Source organism: Leptosomus discolor, chromosome 26 (genome assembly GCF_034619465.1).
Source record: "Leptosomus discolor isolate bLepDis1 chromosome 26, bLepDis1.hap2, whole genome shotgun sequence".
NCBI classification, from domain to species: Eukaryota; Metazoa; Chordata; class Aves; order Leptosomiformes; family Leptosomidae; genus Leptosomus; species Leptosomus discolor.
The window spans coordinates 2,880,112-2,902,238 of NC_141416.1; the positions used below are offsets into that span (position 1 = coordinate 2,880,112).

Genomic DNA, 22,127 nt, shown 5'->3' on the forward strand with positions numbered 1-22,127 from the left:
CGGCCGCCGCTTCGGCCCTGCTCCGAGCCGAGGCAGCGAAACCAAAATGGCGGCGGCTCCTGCTCCACCGCGAGCGAGCGCCCGGCGCCCCGCCTTCCCCGCGCCCGGCCACGCCCCCGCCCGGCCACACCCCTCCGGGCTAGCCCCGCCCCCGCCGGCTGAGGGTGCCGCTAGCCCGGGCGGTGGGCGGGGCCCGCGCACAGCGCGCCGCGTCGCCTGGCCCTGCCCGGCACCCGTAGCGGGTTCGCGTCATCCTCGGCCTCTGGCGCGGCGGATCCTGTCAGCGGGGCGGGCCCGCCGCCAGCGGTGAGTGCCGGGGCGCGGCGCCGGCCGGGCCGGCCCGGGGCGGGGAGGGGGGGGGTCTCACGGCGCCGGCCCGGGGCGGGGAGGGGGGGAGTCGCACGGCGCCGGGCGGCGCCCGCGGGTCGGCCGCTTGGCCCGGCCCCGAAGCGCGGCGGCGGCTCCGGTTCTGCGGCGGCCGCTCGGGCAACAACCGTGCGGAGGCCGGGCCCGCGCGGTGCGGCAGCCTGTGGGGCTCGGGGCGCGATCCGGCAGCGGGGCCGCGGGAAGAGAGGGCCGAGCGGCGGCGGGGCGGGGGGAGCGGCCTGCAGGCGGCCGGGAGGCGGGAATGGCGGGGCAGCGGCCGGCTGCCTGCCCTTCCTCTCCGCGGGGTTTGCGAACAGACCCTCGGCTTTCCCGGTTGTCTGTAGCGGCCTCCAGGTGAGGGTGAAGGAGGGATTTCGTGGCTCTTTGTTATCTCCGTCCCATGTGTGTCTACAGAAAGAGACCGGGGGAGCGCGGGGGGGAGCACGTGGGGAGGCAAACTGGGGCGGAGGCAAACTGGAGCGGAGACAAACTGGGGCGAAGGCGCGGGGGGACAGGTCCCCGAGGCAGCAGTGGCATCGCCCGGCCCAAGGCGACGGCGCCCCGGTTCGCTCAGCCGTGTTTCTGCCTCCTGCACCCGTGTTCGCGGTGCTTAGCTCCGGGTTCCTGAAGCTGGCGGTAAATGTAGAGACAGCAAGCGACAGCAAACTTGTGTTTAATTTACTCTGCGATGGGGTTCCTTAATGATGTCTGCAAATACAACTTTCAGGGTCCTGTGTGTGATGTTTACTAGCAAATTATATTCCCCACCTATAAACCCTTTCCTAAAGGCCACAAGCAGACCAGTGGTTTTTCTGCAGTGGAGAGTGTGCCCAGTCGGACACTTCTTTAACTTGATCCAGGTACAAGTCAGTGAAGTGGCAGCAGTTTTTAATCCACTCTTCTGCTGAAGCTCCTCTCCCACGGACAGATGATGCCCAGAGAAGAGCCCTTACACCCTGTGTGTTACAATAGTCATTCAAGAGTCCTGTCGAATATTAGGGATGCCCCAAATAAACAGAAATTTCCAGGGTTTTGTGACTTCTTTGCTAATTGTGTTTGAGAAAACAGCTTTCCCTTCCTTACTTTATTTACTGTTAAAGCTCTGATTTGAAACAAATGGGATACACTGTCCTGCAGCACGGAATTTCTCCTTTTCTGCTGTATGTGCACAGCCCTGTCAAGTGACTAAAAAAGCCTCCGCAGGCTGATATCATCACTTCTTCTTGAAACAGCAAAACTGGGGCTTGTTTTCCAGGTCTGTATCGTGCATTGATTGTTAGATGAAAGACTGTGAAGCATTTTTACAAAATTAACGTCCTTCACTGTGGATTTTTTTTCTTCATTCTATGCAGTAACCGTTGTAAAGGCCATTCGGTGCAGTTATCGTCTTTGTCTCGCTTAGCAGGAACGCTGCAGTTAACCACCGATCCCATTAAGACAAGGTAATTAGCTCGCTTTGATTGCACCGTGTAACTTATGGCAACCAAGAGTTCTTGAAGCATCTTTGTTAGGCATTGTGATTGTTTTCTCCTAAGGAATGATATGAAGGAGGCCTGGAGTGCTGGCAGAGATGACAGATTTAACCAATTTACTTACCTTTTGCCTTCGTTTTTGCATCACGATTGCTCAAGGGGTTTGTTTTGGTTTTTTTTCCTGTTGTAATCAAAGGTGGCTGAGCAGTAGATACTAATGTACAGTTAGGATGAAGCCAGAAACACAGAAGGATCTTCAGTCTCTGCATTATTCCAGTTTCTTCAAAACAAGCACTTGTGTAGCCCTTGTGCCAACATCTCTTAACAGCTGCAGTCAAAACAGATGTTCTCCTCACTAGGTGGATGAAATATCTCTACTTATAAAGTAACTTGGTTTTGTAAACATCTCTCTGAAAAAAGGCAACATAATTAAGGAACTTTTTTCTTTTTTATTAATTAGGCAAATAATGCTGATTACGAGTAGTCCACTGCATTGCTGCAGAGCATTCTGACAGTTTGTCTGCATTATTGGTGTGCCCAGACTTTAAGCTTTTTGGGCAGGAACGATGCTCTCCCGGCGTAAGATACATTAAACATAATAAAAACACTAAAAAATCCACTTCTGTCTCTGCAGAAAATGCTGAGAAGTCTGAAAGGACTTGTCTGCCATCCTCTAAAGGTAAGTCCCGTAACAGCCTGATGCTGCTTCCGATACTTTGCCTGTCTTGTGAACTGGGTGACAATTTACACCTGTAAAAAGATTCTTCTTACCTTTGTCATCTGCAAACTTGGTGCCTCCTGTAAGCTGGTTGTGTAAACTCCCGTTAGGGACAAAGGAAAGCGAGAGACAGCCTGTGGGTGTTACTCCTTCTACATCTCCCTCTGGCTGGGGAGAGAGAGGATGTGCAAGCAGGCCTGGATAGTTGGCTTAAAGGAGACATTTGTTAGAAGTCTGAAGTTCAGCACTCTGAATGCTGAAATTCTGCGGCTTCAGTGCAAGTTTTTCTCAGAAAACAGAGAATCTACTTGCTCTGCACTGCTGGAAAGCACAAGAGAAGGAGCCCTTTCTAGCGAACAGACCCACCAGCCTTTCACAAAGCCCCTGTTGCTGGTGGGAAGAGGATTTTGCCAAAAATGGCTCAGTGCTTCTGGTGGGCGTAGTCACCCTGGCTCTGCCCCAGCGCCCCAGCAGCACTGCGTTATCAGGGAAGCATCCTGATGTCATAACAGCCCAACGAGTTAACGCTGCCTGTCTGGAATGACCCAAACGGCAAGGAATCTCAGTTGGTTTGTGTGCTGTTGTCTTTGGAATGCTTTTTCACTGGCACACAGGGACACGCAGCCACTACAGAGGATGACTGTGTAACTGCTGCTTTCCAGAGATGAGATTCTGGTTGTACAGTCCTGCGCTGGTGACGGCAGCCTTTATGAGATAAACAGGCTTTTCTAGAGACTAAGATCTGTGGAAGCGTGTAGGAACAGCTCCACCTTATGGCACATGACTTTGTGATTAATCTTCACGTACCACGTGACAGTTTGCTGCCATTTCAGGGATCCGAGTCAGCCCGCTCCGTCCTTTGGCAGATGGAAACTCGCTGTAACGTCCCCTGTGTGCTGCTGGGGTAAACTGCCTGAAGGGATGATGCGAGAACGCGAGAGCCTCGCGTACGTGTTAGTTCCTGCGCAGAGCTCTGCGGTGAGCCCGGCAGGTGTAGGGGGGTTTCTGGCATTCTGCAGGAAGCCAAGGGGATCAGGGATAAGCCACCGTCTTTTAGCCAGGAGGAGGGCCCAAGTGGCATGTCGCTGCTACGAAGTCAGACTACACCATGCGGGCAGTGGTGCTCCAGGGCACTCTAGGTGTTCTTGTAGGCTGCTAAAAATGCAGATGCGCTTCTGCCCGAATTGTGTAGTAATTCATAAAATGCAAGTCTGTATCTCTCAAGTTCAGGATGACTGTGAGTAGTGCTGTTGCTCTAGGAGCCTGTGTTGATTTTGGGGCGCTTTAGAGAGTTAGGAAGGATTTCGTGTCTCCAGCTGAGAAGCTGCTTCTGTAGCCCAGCGCAAGCTGCCGTCCACAAAGGAGACGTTCCAAAGCACTGCGAGGGTACGTGGTGATTTTGAGGAGGACGTATCATGCTAAGGCTCAAGGCAGTGATGTTCTGAAACAGCATCCTTCCAGGAGAAAGATGTAGTCATTTAAAGATGGGATGTGTTCTGTTGATGGAAAAAGAGAAATTCTTTGTGCTTGGCTGCAAGAACAGAGGACTGGACTTCAAGACAAAGTCCTTCTCACACTTGCGTCCCATCTTACTGTGCTGTCTCCTGCTCCCTTCGTAGAACTTACCAGGAACTGCCTTTTGTACCAGAGAGAATCCAGCTCCTGCTGATCTTCTGAGGTTGTGCTTTTAGAAAGGTGGTATTGGTTTGGCTAAGTATCCTTCAGCTGAAGTCTTGAGCTGTGTCTAGACACACATGCAAACTGAACACAGAGCAAGAAGTTAGTCCTTGCTTAACTTTCATTCACTGTCACACAGGTCAGGGACGAGGATTTGGATGGCGCTCCAGAGAAAGGACGTCCACGGAGCAGCAACTTGCCTTTTCTTTTAAGTGAGCAAAGCTCACAGCCCCCAGGCGTTTGCTTGAGACTTCAGAAGGAGGGAATGTGGGGTGTTCAAAGGAAATGAGAAGGACGCTGATTCCATAGCAGCGACTTGGGGCTGACATTTCCTAGGTGAACAGGTGGCAATAGCTGCATGCTCTAGTTAGTCGAGTGTTAAACTGGCATCCTGGTGCCTTGCCCTCGGCTGTAAATTAAGTCACTTCTGTGCACTTACAACTAACCATAGCCAAGTCAGACATCCTAACTGATCGCTTGGATTTGAGGAGGAAAAGAACATTACGGGAACAAGCGAATGGGATGCCAAAAAGGAATGTTTAGGGCTCTCCCATGTTTACACTGCAGCAGTTGGGGCTATGGCGTCTAGTGCCGAGTACAAGCAGGTTTGATTCCTTCCCTAAAAGGAGAGCGAGCGCTGAAATGCTGCTGCAGGCCCCGTGGCGCGTTGAACACGGGATGTGGGGTAATCCCACGGGACACTTCCTCCTGAGCCCCTGTGGCTTCCAGATGACCCTCTGAGGAAAGCTGGGATGGCAGCAGAACTGCATGTGCCGCGGAGAACTGAAGCAGCTGTTCCTGTCTCTGAACTTTAGATTATGGCTGCTCTCCTCTGCACAGACAGACAAAATAGGAAACTACTCGCTCTGTTTACAGTTGGAGCCTGCAACTGTCCCAGTCAGTAACACCAAGGGTGGCTTTCAGTTTTGCTGGCTGTGGCCACAGCCTCTGTTTGCAGCAGACTCTTACTCATTGACAAATGCTTGTATTTCCTTTCACCGTAACATAATAAAATGCTTGTCCTTCTCACTTTCTTGCCTATTTTGGCTAGGCTTTACAGGCATGCTTCAGCAGTCTGCCTATGGAAAAAAGAATTAATCAGCTTAGCCGGCTGTTTCGGTTTCTCAGCCACGTCTGTATTCTAATGAAAGAGCCTGTATGCAGGGACACAGTTAGGAAAATCAGTGCAGGGACTGTAATTATAAATATCAAATAGTGGGCAGCACTGCGCTAATCCCTCAATAGCTAAGGTGGTTGTGGATTACTAGACAGCCTGAATTTTCAAGGCACCAGCTACTGTTTGTCAGCGTGGGCAGAAACATTGTGGGAACTTCCCAGCAACAAGACCTTGAGGCCGTACTTGTGCTTGTAAGCACTCCTGAAGGGGGTACCTCGGTACGGAGCTGGGCGCTCTCGGTGGCTCGGGGGGGGCAGCTGCCTGAAGTGACTGGAAATGCCCTTGAAGCAGGCCTCTAAATGTGAACTGTGGTTCTAAAGCACATGGGTTTTCATAATGAATTTACGTTCTAATGATGAATTTTTTCTTCCAGTTGCAGAGAATTGTGTTCTGTATTGCACGCTGCCTTGACCCGCTCATAACGGTCATGCAGTGAGCGTACAAAACACAGCACTAACTGGGTTTTTGCTGGTAATCTTGACTGCTGAGAAGCTTGGTGTCCGTTTGCCCTTTTCTTTCTGTAGCTGGACCACGGCTATGCCCTCCACACAGCAGCCAAGGATTGCTTAAGTTCCGTTGTCGGCCAGGACGTCCAAACGCTGGCAGAGAGACCACGAGCAGTTTTCTGTACCAGCGAGAACGACCCGGTGAGTTACTGCCACGATTGTCACTGTCAGACAGCAAGTGCCTGCATTCCATCAGGCTGCCTGGGGGCACGCTGGAGCCAGGGGTGTTACTGGGATTGTGCTGCTCTGGTAAACAACAGGGAAGGGAGTACAGGGGCCTAATAACAGGCACGCAGAGCATGATCCCCAGCCCAAAGGAAAACAGGCCATGGCTGTGCAGTGCCCCTGCCTGGGTTTAAGCAAAACAGGGCCGGTCCTCTGCCTGAAAGCTCCTGGGAACAAGGATCGATTCCTTCTCCGTAGTTGCGCAGATGAGACAGACTGTGTGTTGTAGGAGCTCAGATGTGCCTTAGCTTGTTACCAGCCACCATTAATTTCAGCTCCAGGGTTATTCTTCCCTGCCTAACCTCCCCAAATTGGCTACGAAGGGGGATCAAAAACACACCCTGGATGACCTCAGCACAGCACAGCTCTCCAGCATCATAATTCCAGCCTCACACTCTCTGTCTCGGGCACAAAATGAAGTGGAATAAATGAATGGAATAAGCCTTTGAGGTGCTTTTTTGCTGCCTCTGTAATTGGAGTCTTTCAATACCGATTCCTCTGGGGTCTCTATGGAAACAGCAGCATGCAGATGATCTTACTCACGTGATGCGAGTGTCTCTATAGATTGCACAGAAGAGTCCAGATGGCAAGGATTGTCCCCACTGTCCTGTGCCTGCCATTGGCGTTGCCAGGCAACTGGCTTTGGCATTCTGACTTCATGTGCCTGACGTTTGGTGACAAACGCCGTTGCTTATTAATTTCTCGGATCAGCATTCCTCGGCCTCGCTGTACGGCCCATCGCGTGCTGCAGCCGCCGCTCCGCTGCCTCACTTGGGCAGCAAACCTGATAGCTCTGACCCCAGCCGTGCCTGTGTGCTGGGCAGCCCCATTAAAAATGGATTAAGAAGACCAGATGAAAACTAAATTTTTAATAAGACTTAGCTTTTATATACCTTTCCATTAGCAAAACTCGAAGTGACTAAACACGAGGATAAAGATCCTGACCCACTTTACAGATGTAGGAGCTGAAGAGTGAAGGAATTTGCCCAAGGTTATGCAGCAAGTCAGCGATGAAGCTGAGAATGAAAATGGTCTCTGGGGCCCTGCTCTTGTGTTCGAGTCCATGGATAACGTGCTGTTAGTCTGTGTCCAACACGTGCAGGAGAACTCCAGGGAATCCAGCCCTGAGTTTGAGATACAGCTCTGCCTGGAGAAAGACTGAAGTCTCTCTTAAGAGGTGTCCTCTTCAGTCTGTCTCCAGGTAACATCTCCTTACAGCACAGGAGCTATTGACCAACCAGGATTTTAAGATTTTCTTCCTGTTGCTAAGATTTACCGACCAGTAAACACCAGACTGGCAATTTGGGCAGCTCAGCAGTTTGCTGAAGTTACCAAATGGTTTCTTCCTATAAATGGTTTGGCAAACCTGCAGGTACCTTGAATCCTGCAGCTGTACCAAGGAAAACCCCACAGTCCAGGACGTGCTGCCCTGTCCTGTCAGTGCCTTTCCTCAGTAAGGTCTGGAATAGGGGTGCAGTTGCCAGGGGCTCTTCAGAGTGGAGGTGGGGCAGAAGAGAAGAGAACGGGCGTTGTTGCACACTGAAAGACTGAAGATCTGGTCTGAAGAAAGGGAGGGAGACACATGTAGCAAGAACCCCGGGGCTGAAGAATTCATGGGGCTGCAAGAGAGCTGCAGCAGTTGTGCATGAAGAGTCTGGTCAAGGAACAGGGAAAAGCAAAATATTCATGGCAAAAGCAGGCAGTGGTCAAACCTCTGGGTACAGCTACTCGCGTGGTTCTGCCAGCGCAGGGTAGCGGTACTCGTCACAACTTTTTTTCCCCCATCCTTTCGTTCTGGTCAACCCATTTGTCACAGCCAGACCGCACAGGTAAGCGACCAAACCCAGCCCAGTATTGGCTCACCTCTTCTGGGCCACCTCTTCTGGGCCTCAGTGTATTAAGCCCTGGGTCTACACCAAAGCTAATAAGGAATACAGGGAAAGTCTGGATCAGCCCCCAAATCTCCTGAAGCTGGCAGAAATAATGACTGCTGCTTTTTCTTTCTGAATAGTAAATAAAACTACTTTTCCTGGATCATTATTATGCAAAATCAATAAAACAAGGAAGCTGTTATATTCTGATTCCATCTCAACCAAAATGGAATCAAGAGATTGGCATGCACAAGGACAAGAGGAGGATTTTTTTTTTTTTTTCCCTTTGAATCCATGGGAGAGTGCAGAAGGTGTAGAGCAGGACGTGACACAAGCTTCAGAGCTTGGCACAAGGCCGCTAAAAAAGCCAGACAAAGCCTGGCACAAAAGTTGCTGGAAGTCACACAGGAAGCCCTGCAGAATAGCGTCTCTGTGTACTGTCCTGACTCTGCAAGACATAAAAACTGATGACAAGACCAAGAGTAAATAAGTGCTTTGGGAGTATTGCATGGTAGGAAAATGGACTGATGAGGGGAAAACCCCAGGATGCAAAACAAGGCATGAAATGGGTGTTAAATTTTCGGATACCACTAACGACTGCTTCTTAGAGTGCACAGTCAGAGATCTTAGAGTAATCCCTGTCGATAGATGCAGAACGGTGCAAGTCCGCTGGAGGAATAATACCGACCACTTCTGTCACAACAAGGGACTGGAAATGATTCCCCCAGAAAACAGATCGTGAGTTGTTGAGCAACCAGTACTAGTGAACGGGGCAAATGGCATATTGGGAACTATTGCTGAGAGACAGCAAAGAACAAACCAGGGAACACAACTGGGCACAGACTTGGAGAAAGTAAATTTGAATCGAGCCTGTAACTCAAAAGGGGATTGTGTTGCTGTGAAGGTGCTGTGGTGCCCAGAAGTACCAGCGGGCTGGTAAAAGGTTAGGTAAATTCACGAAGCGTGGGGCTGCCTGTGCCCACACAACAGTTCATGTCCAAGCTCAAGGAATCCCTTGAGTGTTGCTGGCCAGGGGGGATATCCCTTCCTTGGACTCTGCCTGGGCTTCTGCCCGCGGTGTCCTGATACCACACCCGCTGCTTTGCTGTCAGCCTGGTTCTGCTGACGCTCCGCAAGCAGGTACTTGCACTGATGGAGTGCCCCCTCCCTGTTCACCTCTCATGGGCCTCCCGTATCCAGAAAAGAGGTGTCAGACTTCCCTGAGTGTTCCCCTTTGCATTTTACCTTCCCAGGCCAACCACACAGAGCAGCACGAGGGTCGTCACTACAGCATTCCGCTTGAGGAGGTGAAAGCCGTGTTTCCCCATGGCCTGCCCCGTCGGTTCCAGCAGCAGGTACTTTGTCTCAGAGCAGATTTGTAGGGAGTGGTCTGGGATGTGGGAAGAACCAGATCTGTCAGGTAACTACAGTGCTTTCCTGTTGGAATAAGAGAGAGTGACGTGCTGCAAGAATGCAATTATTTCCTGTCCTTACTGGTATTTTCTACATCTGAAAGACGGGAGTCAGCCTAGCCAGAGTAGTGGCAGAAGGTGGGAGGGTTCCACCTGAGGCAACATCCTATCCAGTACTTTCCATCTCTAACTTCTGAGCACTAAGGACGTACAGAAGTACTCTGCACAGTTACATTTCTGTATGAAACAGGCTGGCTCATGAAATAAGTTTGTATTGGCCACAAAACCATCTTGCCTCTTGATTCCTGTTGTGAGACAGATCATGCTGGGACCGGATCAGGCTTGGTGAGGAGCCAACGCAGACGCGCCTGCTGGCGTTTAGGAAGAGATTGACCTGTCAGTCAGTAAATCTAGGTGACTGACTTCTGGTCCAGGGACAGGCCAGTCGGCCTCACCTCGCTCTCTGGGAACGGGAGGGAACAGCTAATTCTGGAGACGGTTTTCAGGCGTACAAAGGACAAGCAAGTCATCGGGGTAGTCAGCACGGCTTCGTGGGGAAGTCACACTTGAGCAACCTGATGAACTTCTGTGATCATATGACGGGCCTGGTAGACCCGGGGAGGGCAGCGGACGCTCAGACCCTGCACAGAACCAGCCAGGGATGGAGTCGTGCCGGGAACGGCTGCCGTGTGCCGGCACCTGGCTGCTCGTCCACGTTCTGTTCCTTTTCTCAGATTAAGACCTTCAACGAAGCCTGCCTGATGGTGCGCAGGCCAGCGCTGGAGCTGTTCGCTTACCTGAAAAGCTCCAACTTCGCGCACCCGGCTGTCAGATACGTCATCTGTATCTTTCACCGGGTTAAACACAAGCAGGGGTTTACGCCGATGAGGGTGACGTTTTGATCCTCTGCTGACCACTGTGGTTCAGGCTTCAGGAGGTGGGTCTGCCACGTGTCTCTTGTCAGCAAAGCTAGCCTGAGAAGTCCCCGAAGCTTGTATACTTTTATTCTAAGCCAGATTTATGGTACAGATCTACAAACAGGGCTCTGAGCACCACTAAGGGAACGGGAATCATCAGCTCTGATGTACTGGGGTGGGGGGATGCAGAGAGAAGGAGCTCTCTAGGGTAGGTTTGCTCCTGGAGAGCAGCATGACGGAATGCCACCCTCGCTTTTACACCCTTTGGACTTCCCTTAGGCCTTTTGCAAAAGAATTACAGTCAAGTATAAACCAAAGTGGTTTTTCAGAGACTTTCCTTGACAGTCCACGTTGCAGATGGTGAGAAAGGAACAGGGAAAACCATGACCCTGTGTCACGTGGTTCACTACTGCGCAAGGCAAGGCTGGCTGGTGCTGCACGTCCCAGACGGTAAGAACACCGGTGCTGGCTGTGCTGCTAAACCAAACACACGCGCTGAGCCGGGGGATGCTGCTTCAGGAGAGAGGTGTAGGGTCGGCCACAGCAAACCATCTGTGTTTTTCCATAGTGGAGAAGGCTTAGAAAGCATAACTCCCCCTCAAATAAACGAGAACATAACTGCAGTTAGTCTCCCCTGCTTATGGCCAGTCTTTTTCTCCCCACTTAACAAGTGTGACAGGAGAGATGCTGCCTGGGGGTCTGTGACCTGCTCTGCTCTCAAGGGAGAGGTCTCCGTTAAGGATGGAGATCTTTTCTTACCAGTGCAGCAGAATAAGGATGAGAGATACAAACACCCCCCCCCCCCCCCCAACTCATACCATTATTTTGACTAAAAAAAAACAAAACCAAAAAAACCACAACTGTTTTATTTTGCTTACAGCTCATCTCTGGGTGAAAAATTGCAAGGAGCTTATGCAGTCTTCCTACAACAAAGAACGGCTTGATCAGCCCTTGCAAGCATCTTTCTGGCTCAAGAACTTCAAGATCTCCAACGAGCGCTTCCTAAGAGAGGTCTGTAGAGCCTGGCAGGTCGGCTGGGTTAGTAGCTAAGAACCGCCCACGGGGTCACCTCTCGGGGACGGCACGTGCACGTGCTTCCTGTCACTGAGCACCTTGACCCAAATTCTGCATTTCCTCATTTATGAGGAATGCTTCGTGCATTAAGGCGTGCACTGACGCTGCACCCAAACCCCCAGACCCTGCCCTTCACTGGGATTCATTTTTTGGAGAAAAAGAAGTACTTTCAGTCCCCCCTGCGGGGACGGCTATTTGCAATGAATGCTTCTCCCAGATTCTGCACTGGTCTTTAACGCTGGCAAAGACCCAGGAATCCTGCCGCCCAGCCTTGCCAGGCTGCCTTTGCACTGCTCAGTTCCCCACCTCATCGTCGTTCTCTTACTGCAGATAAAAACACAAAAAAAATACGTGTGGGGCAAACAGGAGAGCACTGAGGAGGGCCGGCCCTTGGGAGAAGTGGTGGAGCAGGTAAGGAATCACAACTGCTTCTGGCTGGGTCTCGCCTTTTATGGGAAAATCCCATCGTGGGGTCTGTAGGACAGAGTTCTGGGAAATGGAAGGTGTTTCCCTGGCAGCAAGGCGGCTACAGGAAACGTTGGGGAACGTGTGCTGGGTCTCTAAAGGAACCGGTACAGAGAAGTTGGGTAGAAGCAAAAATTAAGTTCCCACAGCTTTGCTGCTCAGTACCTCAGACCGGATTTGAAAGGAGCGAACAGCCTGTTGACCGTCTTTTCAGCTTCCTTCCCCCTCAGAAAGGGCAGGCAGTGCCTAAAGTTGCCAGCGTTACACACTAACGAGAAAACCGCCCCGAGTCACGTGCCTTTTCCTACTTCAAGGGTTTAGCTCGTGTGAGAAATGCCAGCGATGCTGTCGGGGTCGTGCTGAAAGAGCTAAAGCAGCAAAGTCACCTCGGCTCCTTCCGACTTCTCGTGGCGGTGGACGGCGTCAACGCGCTCTGGGGAAGGACTACGTTGAAGAAAGAAGACAAAAGCCCCGTGAGAAGGGATCTGCTCTGATGAGGGAGAGCAGGGGAGGGTGTTCTGTTCATTTCTGTGTTCTATAGTAACCCCTCCATCTGCTTTGCTTGGAGGGACCCGCAAAATTCATGTTGTGCTTTAGCATTTTTACCGCAGGAAGGTCTCAGTATGAAAACGGCGCCTGTGGGTCCCGTTAGAGCGGGAAAGGTTTGGGCATTTCTCTGTGTGACGTTTCGGAGGCTGAATGCTGCAGGGCTAAGTAAAAGCAAAGGAGAAGGTGCCTGAAGGATGCAAATGATCCTTCCCGTCTAATTGAAAGCAGGGGAGGGGAATTTATGTCTCTGATAGAAACAGCGGGCAAAGAAAGTGATACAGACAATCCTCACCAGGTTTCTCCGGAGGAGCTGACACTTGTGTACAATCTGAGGAAGATGATGATGAATAATTGGGTGAGTTCCCGTCTGTGCCTCGGGGTGTGTTATTCTCAGCAATTAAAGCTACAGGCTGATGAGCGTAAAGCTCCGAATCCACCATCCCACTGTTCCTTCAGTGAAGGAGCACGCGGGCGTAGTGCGACTGTTCCGGGTCAGGATCGCATCAGTGCTCCTGGCGTCACCCAGAGGAAGTAAGAACGGGCCAAATATGTAACAATGCTTTTCTTAAACCGGCATTTGGCACGATAATCATCTCCCTGAGTTCAAGGTATTTCATAACCTTTATGACACTTGGTTTCGTGATTTTTTGAACAAACGAGAACTTGTAGTTTCTACATGTTTTGCTGTAGGAAGTCAACTCCTGCTTCGTTTTCAGTCCCTGGATGCTAATGTCTGTAATATCAGCTGTTCTTCAGGTTTAAAAGTATATAGAAAAGTCCTTTCTAAAGTATTTCAGTGGTTTCAGTAGAAAGCCATTTACAGGCACGTTTAAGTGGCAGCACTGGGAACTCTAGCCGTGCATTCCCTGTGCTGTGGGTGTGCCTGGCAGTAGCCAGGGTTACCGTACCGTAGCGAGGGGCATTGCAAGAAGCCCATTACACAGAATTTTGGACTTGAAGGAACTGTAAGATCAGAGAAGGTCCCTTGCCTGTTTAGCATCAATACATACCTGTTCCACAACCACTACGTTTGCAGCTAAAAGGTTTCTGATCTGCCTTTCAGAGCGGAGGTGCGATTGTGACCACCCTCACCCAGACGGGCTCTCTCTTCAGGCCCAGTTCTGCCTATCTGCCCCAGGAGCTGCTGGGCAAGGTCAGCCGCCGCCTCTTCCTTCCCCCCCCCCTTTACGTTGGGAAACGAACAGAAACCCGGGCCGGGGCACGGCGGGCAGCTCCGGGTGGGAGACTTCGCTCCTTCCCCTTCGAATCCTTTCCTGGGGCTGGTGGCGCCCGGGCTGCCCCCGCCTCACCTCCGCTTCCCTCCCCAGGAGGGCTTCGACGCCCTGGACCCCTTCGTCCCCGTCCCGGTCCCCAACTACAGCCCCAGGGAGTTCGAGAGCTGCTACCGCTACTACCTGGAGCGCAAGTGGCTGCAGCATGAGAGAGGTGAGCTCCCCCCGCGGGGCAGGCGGCGGGGCCGGGGATCCCGGGGCGGGCCGGGGGTCCCGGGGCGGGCCGGGGGTCCTGGGGCGGGCCGGGCCCCGCGGGGGGAGGCCGCGCCCCCAACGCACCTTCTGCCTTGCAGCGCACACGGAGGACGGCAAGGAGGAGCTGCGCTTCCTGAGCGGCTCCAACCCGCGGCAGCTGGAGCGGCTGGCGGCGCCCCTGTAGTGCAATAAAGGCCGGAGCGGCGGCGGCGGCGCCTCCCTCCCGGTGTCTGTCTCGGTGTCCGCCTGCTTCGTGACGCGCTTCCGCCTTCCGGCCGCTGCGAGCGGGACGCGCATGCGGCGTGGCTGGCGCGGGGCTCGAGCGCGATGCCGGGGGAGGCGGTGACGCTGCAGCTGGGGCACTACGCGGGCTGCGTGGGCGCCCACTGGTGGGGGCTGCAGGTGCGGGGGGGGGGGGGGGGGGCAAGGACAGGGACCGGGGGGGCAAGGACAGGGACCGGGACGGGAGGCGGAGCTGGAGCGGTCGGGACTGGGGGGGGGGGGGGGGGGGGGGGGGGGGGGGGGGCGGCGAGGACCGGGGCGGGGGGAAGGATGGGCGCCGGGGCGACCGGGACGGGAGGGGGCGAGGACAGGGACCGGGGGGGGCCGGGACCGGGACGGGAGGCGGAGCTGGAGCGGCCGGGACTGGGGGGGGGGGGGCGGCGAGGACCGGGGCGGGGGGAAGGATGGGCGCCGGGGCGACCGGGACGGGAGGGGGCGAGGACCGGAGCCGCGGGGTGGCGGGGGGGGGGGAAGGATGGGGGCGGAGGGGACGGGACGGCGATGACCGGCGGTGGGGTCCAAAGACAGGGGCTCGGGGGGGGGGGGGGGGGGGGCGGACCGGCACCGGGGTGGAGTCGGGGGGAGGTGGCGCGGCCGGGGGCGAGGACCGGGACCTGAGCGCCGGTCTGACCCGCTCCCCTCCGCCCCCGCAGGCCGCCGCGCTGCGCAACCCCGCCGAGGCCGCCGAGCTCCGCGCCACCGCGCTGCTCCGCGCCGGGCGGGGGGCGGGCGGCCGGGAGACGCACTCGCCGCGGCTGGTGGCGCTGGAGCTGAAAGGTACCGGGGAGCGGACGGGCGAGCGGGGGGCGGCCCCGCCGTGCCCGGCCTCGCCCTGACCGGCCTCTCTCGCAGGCGGCGTGGGCGCGCTGAGGCCCGGCGGCGCGGGCCCGGAGGCGCCGGTGGCCTGGTGAGTGCGGGACGGGGGCGGGGGCGGCGCGGGGCCGCCGGGAGCTGCCGCCGGTGTGTGTTGCAGGGACGGGCCGGTGGCCGCCTACCTGGAGGGCGCCGAGGCCGGGGGCTGCGCGCCGCGGGACGCCGGGAGCCGGACGGTGAGGGCGGGGGGGGGGGGGGGGGGGCGGTCCCGCGGGGGCTGTCGCTGCTCCCGCTCCCGTTCGCTTCAGCTGCCCGGCCGGTGCCGCCGGTGCCGGACGAGACGCAGCATCACGTAACCGCCGCACCCGGCTGTTCCCTAGGAAGACGCTGCCTCTGAGGGAAGTTCCAGCTCCTCCCTGCCAGGTGCGGGCGCGTTTTCGGGGCGCTCCGTGTGTTTCTGGCCGGCCCGAGGGCTTTGTTGTCCTTGCTGCGACCCACGGGTTGTAGAAAGGGAGAAGGAGCCCTGTGCCAGGGCTGGTGCTGGAGCGCGAGGGGAGAAGGAAAACCGTGGGCTAAGGGATCTTTGCTTGCAGAAAGATGGATCAAGGAGCAGCAAAGTGGTTAAGAAAGCGGATGAGATAAAAAGCTGGGTTTGTTTTCTTTATGTAAGGGGATGTTCAGAGTTGAAGACCTTCACTCTTCACATTATCTCATTCCAGGCTCAGCTCCTGCCCCTTCACGCCTTGCTGTTTCCCGGGAAGTTTACTCGGGGGTGCAGGTCTGGTCCGATTACCTCAACGTGCACTTGCATCCCAAGAGCATCTACGTCATCCGCCAGTACATGCACGATGGGTATGGCCGGGAGGTTTGGTGCAGAATTGGTTGTCCAGAACAGGATCTTAGTTTTTGCCTTCAAGGAAGAGTTAAGAGGGGATAGAAGAACCCTTTTCCCCCCCCCCTTATTTTCTCAGGGAGTGCGGTATTCTGGAAGCCTTTGGACAAGGTGAAAGTCTCCTGCAGGATCCTGGCTGCATTGAGGAGCTGGAAGATCGGTTGCACTTTTATGTTGAAGAGTGTGATTATCTGCAGGTTTGACAGCTTGGTCCAAACTCCCTCTTCTTTAAAGAAACTGTTCAAGGGAGGTAGATTCTCAGATGCTGCTATTGTTTTGCACAGGGGTTTCAAGTCCTCTGCGACCTCCACAATGGCTTCTCTGGAGTTGGGGCCAAGGTGACAGAACTGCTCTACGATGAGTATTCAGGGAAAGGGATCCTGACCTGGGGCTTGACTCCAGTCACAACTAATACGGGAGTAAGTAAACAGTGGGGAAAAACAGGAACGGGGGACGCGTTCATGCCCAGCCGGGATTGAGCCCGGTTCTTATTCACATCTTTAAGATTCCAATGGTTGGATTTTTTCCCCCCAGGATTCTCAGAAGAATTTCTGCAGACTGATGAACACAGCCCTAGGAATTGTCCATCTCTCCAGCCACAGCTCGCTCTTTTGCCCCCTGTCGCTCAGTGGGAGTCTGGGACTCAAGCCCCAACCTCCCGTCACGTTTCCGTATATCAACTACGATGTACGTACTGCAGGGGGTTGCCTACAACCACCCCCTCGGCTGGCGTGCAGCTCTTTCGGCTTTACCCCTCGCCAGAAGCGTGTTCTGCAGCTGTGTAGCTTTAGCAGTGTTTTTTCAAGGTGGCGGTGTGCTAAGCAGAAAATATTTTTTCCTGCTTTTTCACCGTTGGCGGAGGCTTCAGCGCCAACTTTTCATTCCCAGCGTTCGACTGATACTTTTAGAAACAGGAACACATTTCCTTTTTTGCAGCCTTTCTAGGGCTGTACCGCCTTCCGTTTCAGCACCAAAAAAAATGCTTTACTGCCTTTTTCTTCACCCGTGGAGTACGTAACTCCAGCCTTGTCTGGACACCGACAAGAAAACTGGCAACAGCTCAGGTGTCAGCAAACAGCTGACCTGCTGATCCAAAACCTGAAGCAACTGTTGAACAAAACCTAGATAAAAGCACAGTTTGCAATATGGGTTAAGGAACAGGCAAATTGAACTTGTCCTGTAACTCCTCCCTTTGTCTCCCTCCCCAGGCGTCACTGAACTACCACAGCAGCGCAATTTTGGCAGCAGCACTCGACACCCTCACTGCTCCCTACCGGCTCTGTTCCTCTCAGGGCTCCATGATGCACCTTGCTGAGACACTGAACTTCTCCGGGAGAAAGGTGAGGGCACGGAGGACAGCTCATCCTTCCAGCTCTACCTCAGCCACTGCTGTAGGCAGGAGCTGCAGTTCTGCTTCCCAGCCGTCTCACAGGAGATGGGGAGCGTGGTCTGGATGGGATCTGTCACCCCCTCTCTGACTCGCAGGTCGTGGCTGCGTGGGCTTCCGTTCCCTTTCCTGCCCTCCGTGGCTGCTCGCTCCCCGACACCTTGTGCGCCCACCAGCAGGACGTGCCCTGGAAGCTTCTGTCTTCGTGTAGGGAGCGGAAGGTCAGCTGCTGCTTCGCTCAGTCTGTTGTGCTACGAGGAGTTTGCAAAGGAAGCCACAGCAGGTAATCGGCGTTTGATCTGCGCTTTTCCCGCCAGAACTCTGGCTCCCAGCAGCAAGGATTTCTGACAACAGGTATTCACAATCCTTCTGTTAGTGTCAGCTGAATGGAAAAAGAGGGAGGTCTAGTGATCTAGCCAGTACGTTACATGGTGCCGACTTCGTGGCAAAACAGCTAAAAAGCAGCTGAGTCACCGACACTTTCAGTCCAGTCCCCTGGCAAACCAGGAATTGGTTTTCTTCGCAGCAGCTGCCCAGGCCAGCAGCCCCCTTCTCCCCTCCACGCTTGTGAGAGCACCGAGGAGACGCTGCAGCGCTACTTACACGCTGTCTTTCCTGGGGCATTCAGGTTGGTGACAGTCGGCTGGTCCTAGACCAGGGAGCACTAACTGGAAACCGAAGGTGGAGCAGCTTTGGGTAACTTGTCACCTTCTTTCTTCCAGCACATCCCATGTGCTCGAGCAGCCCTGTGACACCCTACCTCCGTACCCCCAGTTTTTTTCTCCTCTTCTGACCAGACAAGGCTTCCTCCTGGACAAACCGCCCAGTTACTCCTCAGCAGGTAACAAGTGCCCCTTAAACTGACTTTGCAACAGAAACAGAGCACATGGGGGCAGCAGGGTCTAACAGAGGCGAGAAAGAATTCTCTAAAAAACAACCCAAAAGGCGGTGTTGTGTTTGCAGGGCGAAAATTCTAAGCGTTAAGCACCTCTTGTGCTACGCTGAGTTCAAGTAAAGCAACTGCTCGTGAGGCAGAAGAGGGCAGGGAAATCAGTTTGGAGCGGTGTGTTGAAGCAAAGATGTTTCTCCCCGCAGCTGTCGAAAGCATCCCTGTCCTCGCGGCCCTGCAGTCCTCCCCGCTCCTGCACACGCTGCTCTCCGGCTTATACAAGGACCTGCAGAAGCTGAACACGCGGCGCTGGGCCAGCTTCTTCTCTGCCGGAGTCGAAGAGGATGACTTCCAGGAGGCCTTGCAAGAGCTGAGAACTCTGTCCCAGTGCTACGAAACGGGGTTTGGAGCAGATGAATCTGAAGATGAAGCAGATTCAGACTAACTCATCTTTATTACTAGAGACAGTGGAAGCAAGAATATCTTTAAGATCACTTTCAAAATAAAGGGAATGGCTTTAAACAGGGCCCAACTGCTACTTTCTTTTCATTTCAGCAACATCCTGTTACAAAGGCTGGCTTAAGTTGTCCAGCTACTTGCAGTTGTGTCGTAAAGGAGGAAAGCTGCTTTTCGGGGCTGGTTTTGTATGTTTGGGTTGGTTTGTTTCGTTTTTTAAACCTCTGCAAAATGAATTTGTTCTGCCTGTTCGAATAAGACCACACAATAAATACAGAATTCAGATTGTAACTTTCCCACGTACAACCAACACAAGGGGAAAACTTACAAAAAACCATGTGTTTGTTCCACATGAAAACAGACATCTTATGGTACAATATTTACATGTTCTTTTCAAAGGCTGGTGGCCCAGTCTTCACCACAGAGTGAGGTCCGCGTCCGCAAGCACCACTTCTGTCGTTTCGTTGTTGACGCTCCCCACGTAGGTCTCAGAGGATGTTGGTGCCTGAACTTCTTAATTCCTTTAGTCTGACACGGACGGAGGAGTGCAGCTTGTCAGAAGTGTAGCGGGAAAGCGAACGGAAAAAAAAGGTGCCATCTTAAGTACCTGTGCAAACATCTTTCCTTTACCCACAGCACCTGCCTAGCAGCACACTGGCAAACACCTCTCCTGATGCAGTCAGTAGCTTATCAAGCCAGAAAAGCTTTAGTCATCAGGTTCCTCCTCAGAAAGCAGAAGGTCTTTATCTGACAACTGGTCTGTGTTACTGGTACTAGTTGCATCCTCCTCATCTTCAGAGCTCCCATCACAGGATGTATGAAACAGCCTCATCAGTTCTCTGAACCTGTGGGACACCTGAAGGACACGGGAAATCAAAAGTGACTAGTGACCTAAAAGGTGGTACAAAATGGAAATTTCGTACTATGAAGCTCAGGGTGTTTTGTGCTTTTACATTAAAAAAAACCGTGATCACATTTTATGCAAGATTCAAGAAAGGGAAGAGAAATGGATGAGCACGGGGTTGCTCTGTTTTCTTTGGAAGAACAGTTAACATTCTACTGGCTTGCAGGTAAAAAACGGGCAGTTTGGGAAGATTCCTAGTGCTGTGGGGAAGGTTAGGAGACAAAACCTGACAGATTCCTTGTACTGAAGTAGAAGGCTGAAGACCCAAGCAGCAGTCACCGAAACAATCCTGGTACCAAATGTAAGGCTAGAATGTCATGTAATGTTGTAAAAAGGGCCATGGCCGTCCTGATTTTTGGCTCCACCAGAACAGATCAGGGTTTGGTTTGGGTTTTTTATTTGCAATTTGGATTATTTTTCTCTGAGGCAGCTTCAAATTATAGTTAAGTCTGGGGGACTGGTATGACAGCAAACCTCCACCTTCCCTTCCTTTCCACCCCCTTCCCCATTCGCTGCAGCAGGCAGCTTTTCCCCCCCAACCCCTCACCTCGCTAGCCGTCTTGTTGCCCAGTTTCTGCGAGATGGCATGGAAGGTTTCCAGATGGGCTCCTTTCTCCTGACAGGTGGTGAGGATGACTCTGTCAGCCTCCCTGCAACACACCACAGTGCAACAGCCATGAGAGCAGCCAAAAACAACTGTTGACACACTTCAACCACCAAAAGCTCGAGAGGCCTGTTCCCGGCTAAGGATAACAGAGCAAGTCCAGCAGGCTTGTACTAAATGCCACCACAATTCACAACAGGTATCTCTAAGCAGAGCTGCATTTAGTCTGGTTTTAAGCTTTTTGAAGGAGAAAAAAAAAAAGTTATTTCCCAGCCTGACATCCCAGAGTATTTTTCACAGGACCAAGGTGGCAGCTGCACCAGACTGCGGTTAGAGGAAACAAGGCAGGAGGATTTAAAGGGAGGGGGCAGAAAACATTAGAAAATGGGCATACAAAATGAAAGAAAGGAGAGTCTGTAATGGGAAAGCTGAAGCCAAACAACAAATGCAGGAAGGATGCAGGTCAGGCCGACGTACCTGGTCCACAGGACGACCTTCTCCCCAGTCGAGCTGACTTTGCTGTTCTTGGCACACACAGTGGCTTCTGTGACTCGCTGCTGCTGCTGCTCCTCTTCCTTCTGCCCCAGGGAGGCAGTAACCAGCCTACAGTCCAGCTGCTCAGAATGCTGATGCACCTGGAAGCAGTTGTTTGCACTCGACTTTAGTCTGTTCTCAGGCACGTTTCCAGTGCAGCCCATATCATCTGCTTCCAAAATGCAATTAGCAGGGGGCTGCGAGCTGCAGCTCCTCCCCAGCGCTGGTTTCCTACCCGGTGTGACCCAGCCCTGCTTTGCTTCAGGTGGTCCTTCCAGAGGCAAAGATGGTCCCTCAAATTCACTCACAGATTTTGAAGCATGACCAAAGACAGCGAGCTTCTCTGACGAATCAGAAGGAAGCCCTTCAGTCTGGCATAAACTCTTGCCAGAAGAGGAACTAGGTCCCGTGAAACCTTTCACTGCAGCAGAACGAGAAGACAGCAGCAGGTCTCTGCTCAGCCCCAGGGAAGCGTCTGCGTTTCCTTGGTGTTGCTGGTTTAGTCCCTCACTCTCGCTTCCCACAGTGCACGGGCTGTCTTTGGTTTCCTGAGGTAGTTTTAGAGCAGCTTTTTGTAGAGGAGTCCATCTGGGCTCCGTGACAGAAGAGTCACTGTCCTCTGCAGCATTCACAGCAGCACTGGCACCTGCTTCTTGAACCCGAGTATCAGGCAGCGCAGCTTTTTCAGAAGATGCATGTCTGCCAGAGACAAGCTTGCCTTCCAGGTGAGATCCTGGTAAGAAACCCAAACAAAGTTTAGAGCAGCTGTTACCAAGAAAAACTTCTGGAGGTTTTATCAATTCACTGAAGAGATTTTTATTTATTTATTTTTTTAAATTACTCTAGAACGTTAACGCTGTAAATGAGAAGACAGTTTGGGAGCAGCTTTGTAACTCAGTTACTCAGAACTGTAGTTCACCCATCCTGCACTCCAAAGAGGCACTCTGCAGTCGATTTTCTTCACCACGGAGGGTTACTAAAACCAGCTGCTCTGTGAGAAGTGATGAGCACGTGACAAAGCATAGGTGCACAGCTCAGAACGAGACTCAAGTGGGACAGACACTGCTGCTCTTGGCACCCTCTTTACAAACCCACCATAAACTCGACCCCAGGTTGTGTTACACTGAAACCACGACGTTAAGCCGGGCGTTGTCTCCAGAGCAGCATGAACCGAGACACAGTTACTGAAAGGAGAGATCTTTCAGTAAAGAGATCTCTGCTGTCATCACATCTCCCCTTGTCTGTACCAGACCGAAGGAAAAACAAGTAACATGAAGGAGGTCGTTTAAAGGAAGATGATGATGGTGATTTTGAATTGCTGTGCTAAAACGAGAATTGGGAAAAAACCAGTATCACGGACTGGTAGTACTGGGAATCGGGTTAGCGTGCTAGCGAGAGAAGCTTAAATGGACCAATCATGCTGAAAAGGGGAAAATATTTCTCAAGTCAG

The 22,127-nt window shown here is 53.1% G+C and overlaps 3 protein-coding genes across 5 annotated transcripts in view; 2 read left to right on the forward strand and 1 right to left on the reverse strand.

The window, feature by feature from the left end:
- The first annotated feature begins 275 nt into the window (after positions 1–275).
- Positions 276–14,104, forward strand: DAP3 (death associated protein 3). 2 transcript variants are annotated; one of them, XM_086478318.1, is made up of 13 exons: positions 276–306; positions 2,473–2,517; positions 5,935–6,057; positions 9,266–9,367; positions 10,159–10,267; positions 10,699–10,791; positions 11,222–11,352; positions 11,746–11,826; positions 12,195–12,353; positions 12,725–12,784; positions 13,493–13,582; positions 13,758–13,875; positions 14,015–14,104. In XM_086478318.1, the coding sequence occupies exons 2-13, from the start codon at positions 2,476–2,478 to the stop codon at positions 14,098–14,100; spliced, it is 1,194 nt and encodes a 397-aa protein (XP_086334444.1). In that variant the 5' UTR covers positions 276–306; positions 2,473–2,475; the 3' UTR covers positions 14,101–14,104. The 2 variants fall into 2 exon arrangements, with proteins under 2 accessions (XP_086334444.1, XP_086334445.1); XM_086478319.1 differs by lacking the exons at positions 13,758–13,875; positions 14,015–14,104 and adding an exon at positions 1,719–1,808 and having other exon boundaries at positions 286–306; positions 11,222–11,379; positions 12,725–13,546.
- A 139-nt stretch (positions 14,105–14,243) lies between these two features.
- MSTO1 (misato mitochondrial distribution and morphology regulator 1) lies at positions 14,244–18,914 on the forward strand. The gene is made up of 14 exons (XM_086478414.1): positions 14,244–14,318; positions 14,852–14,975; positions 15,051–15,105; positions 15,172–15,247; positions 15,527–15,578; positions 15,695–15,863; positions 15,983–16,100; positions 16,188–16,322; positions 16,438–16,590; positions 17,112–17,243; positions 17,389–17,573; positions 17,817–17,918; positions 18,013–18,131; positions 18,386–18,914. The coding sequence occupies exons 1-14, from the start codon at positions 14,244–14,246 to the stop codon at positions 18,622–18,624; spliced, it is 1,734 nt and encodes a 577-aa protein (XP_086334540.1). The 3' UTR covers positions 18,625–18,914.
- The window catches only part of LOC104353862 (GON-4-like protein), a 29,234-nt gene continuing 25,721 nt past the window's right edge, over positions 18,615–22,127 (reverse strand). Inside the window, exons 29-32 of one of the 2 annotated variants that reach the window (XM_086478411.1) lie at positions 21,661–21,663; positions 20,621–21,410; positions 20,087–20,189; positions 18,615–19,491 (exon numbers count right to left, since the gene is read on the reverse strand). In XM_086478411.1, coding sequence (XP_086334537.1) covers positions 19,342–19,491; positions 20,087–20,189; positions 20,621–21,410; positions 21,661–21,663 — 1,046 coding nt within the window. In that variant the 3' untranslated portion in view covers positions 18,615–19,341. The remainder of the gene's footprint in view (positions 19,492–20,086; positions 20,190–20,620; positions 21,411–21,660; positions 21,664–22,127) is intronic. The other variant, XM_086478413.1, reaches the window with a different exon arrangement.

What these genes read in the sequence shown, in the direction of transcription:
- DAP3 (XM_086478318.1), top strand. Translation starts at nt 2,476, where the DNA reads ATGCTGAGAAGTCTGAAAGGACTTGTCTGCCATCCTCTAAAG. An exon ending in TTGTCTGCCATCCTCTAAAG is followed by an intron (nt 2,518 to 5,934) that starts GTAAGTCCCGTA and finishes TTCTTTCTGTAG; the next exon opens with CTGGACCACGGCTATGCCCT. An exon ending in GTACCAGCGAGAACGACCCG is followed by an intron (nt 6,058 to 9,265) that starts GTGAGTTACTGC and finishes TTACCTTCCCAG; the next exon opens with GCCAACCACACAGAGCAGCA.
- MSTO1 (XM_086478414.1), top strand. Translation starts at nt 14,244, where the DNA reads ATGCCGGGGGAGGCGGTGACGCTGCAGCTGGGGCACTACGCGGGCTGC. An exon ending in CCCACTGGTGGGGGCTGCAG is followed by an intron (nt 14,319 to 14,851) that starts GTGCGGGGGGGG and finishes CCGCCCCCGCAG; the next exon opens with GCCGCCGCGCTGCGCAACCC. An exon ending in GTCTTTCCTGGGGCATTCAG is followed by an intron (nt 17,919 to 18,012) that starts GTTGGTGACAGT and finishes TCTTTCTTCCAG; the next exon opens with CACATCCCATGTGCTCGAGC.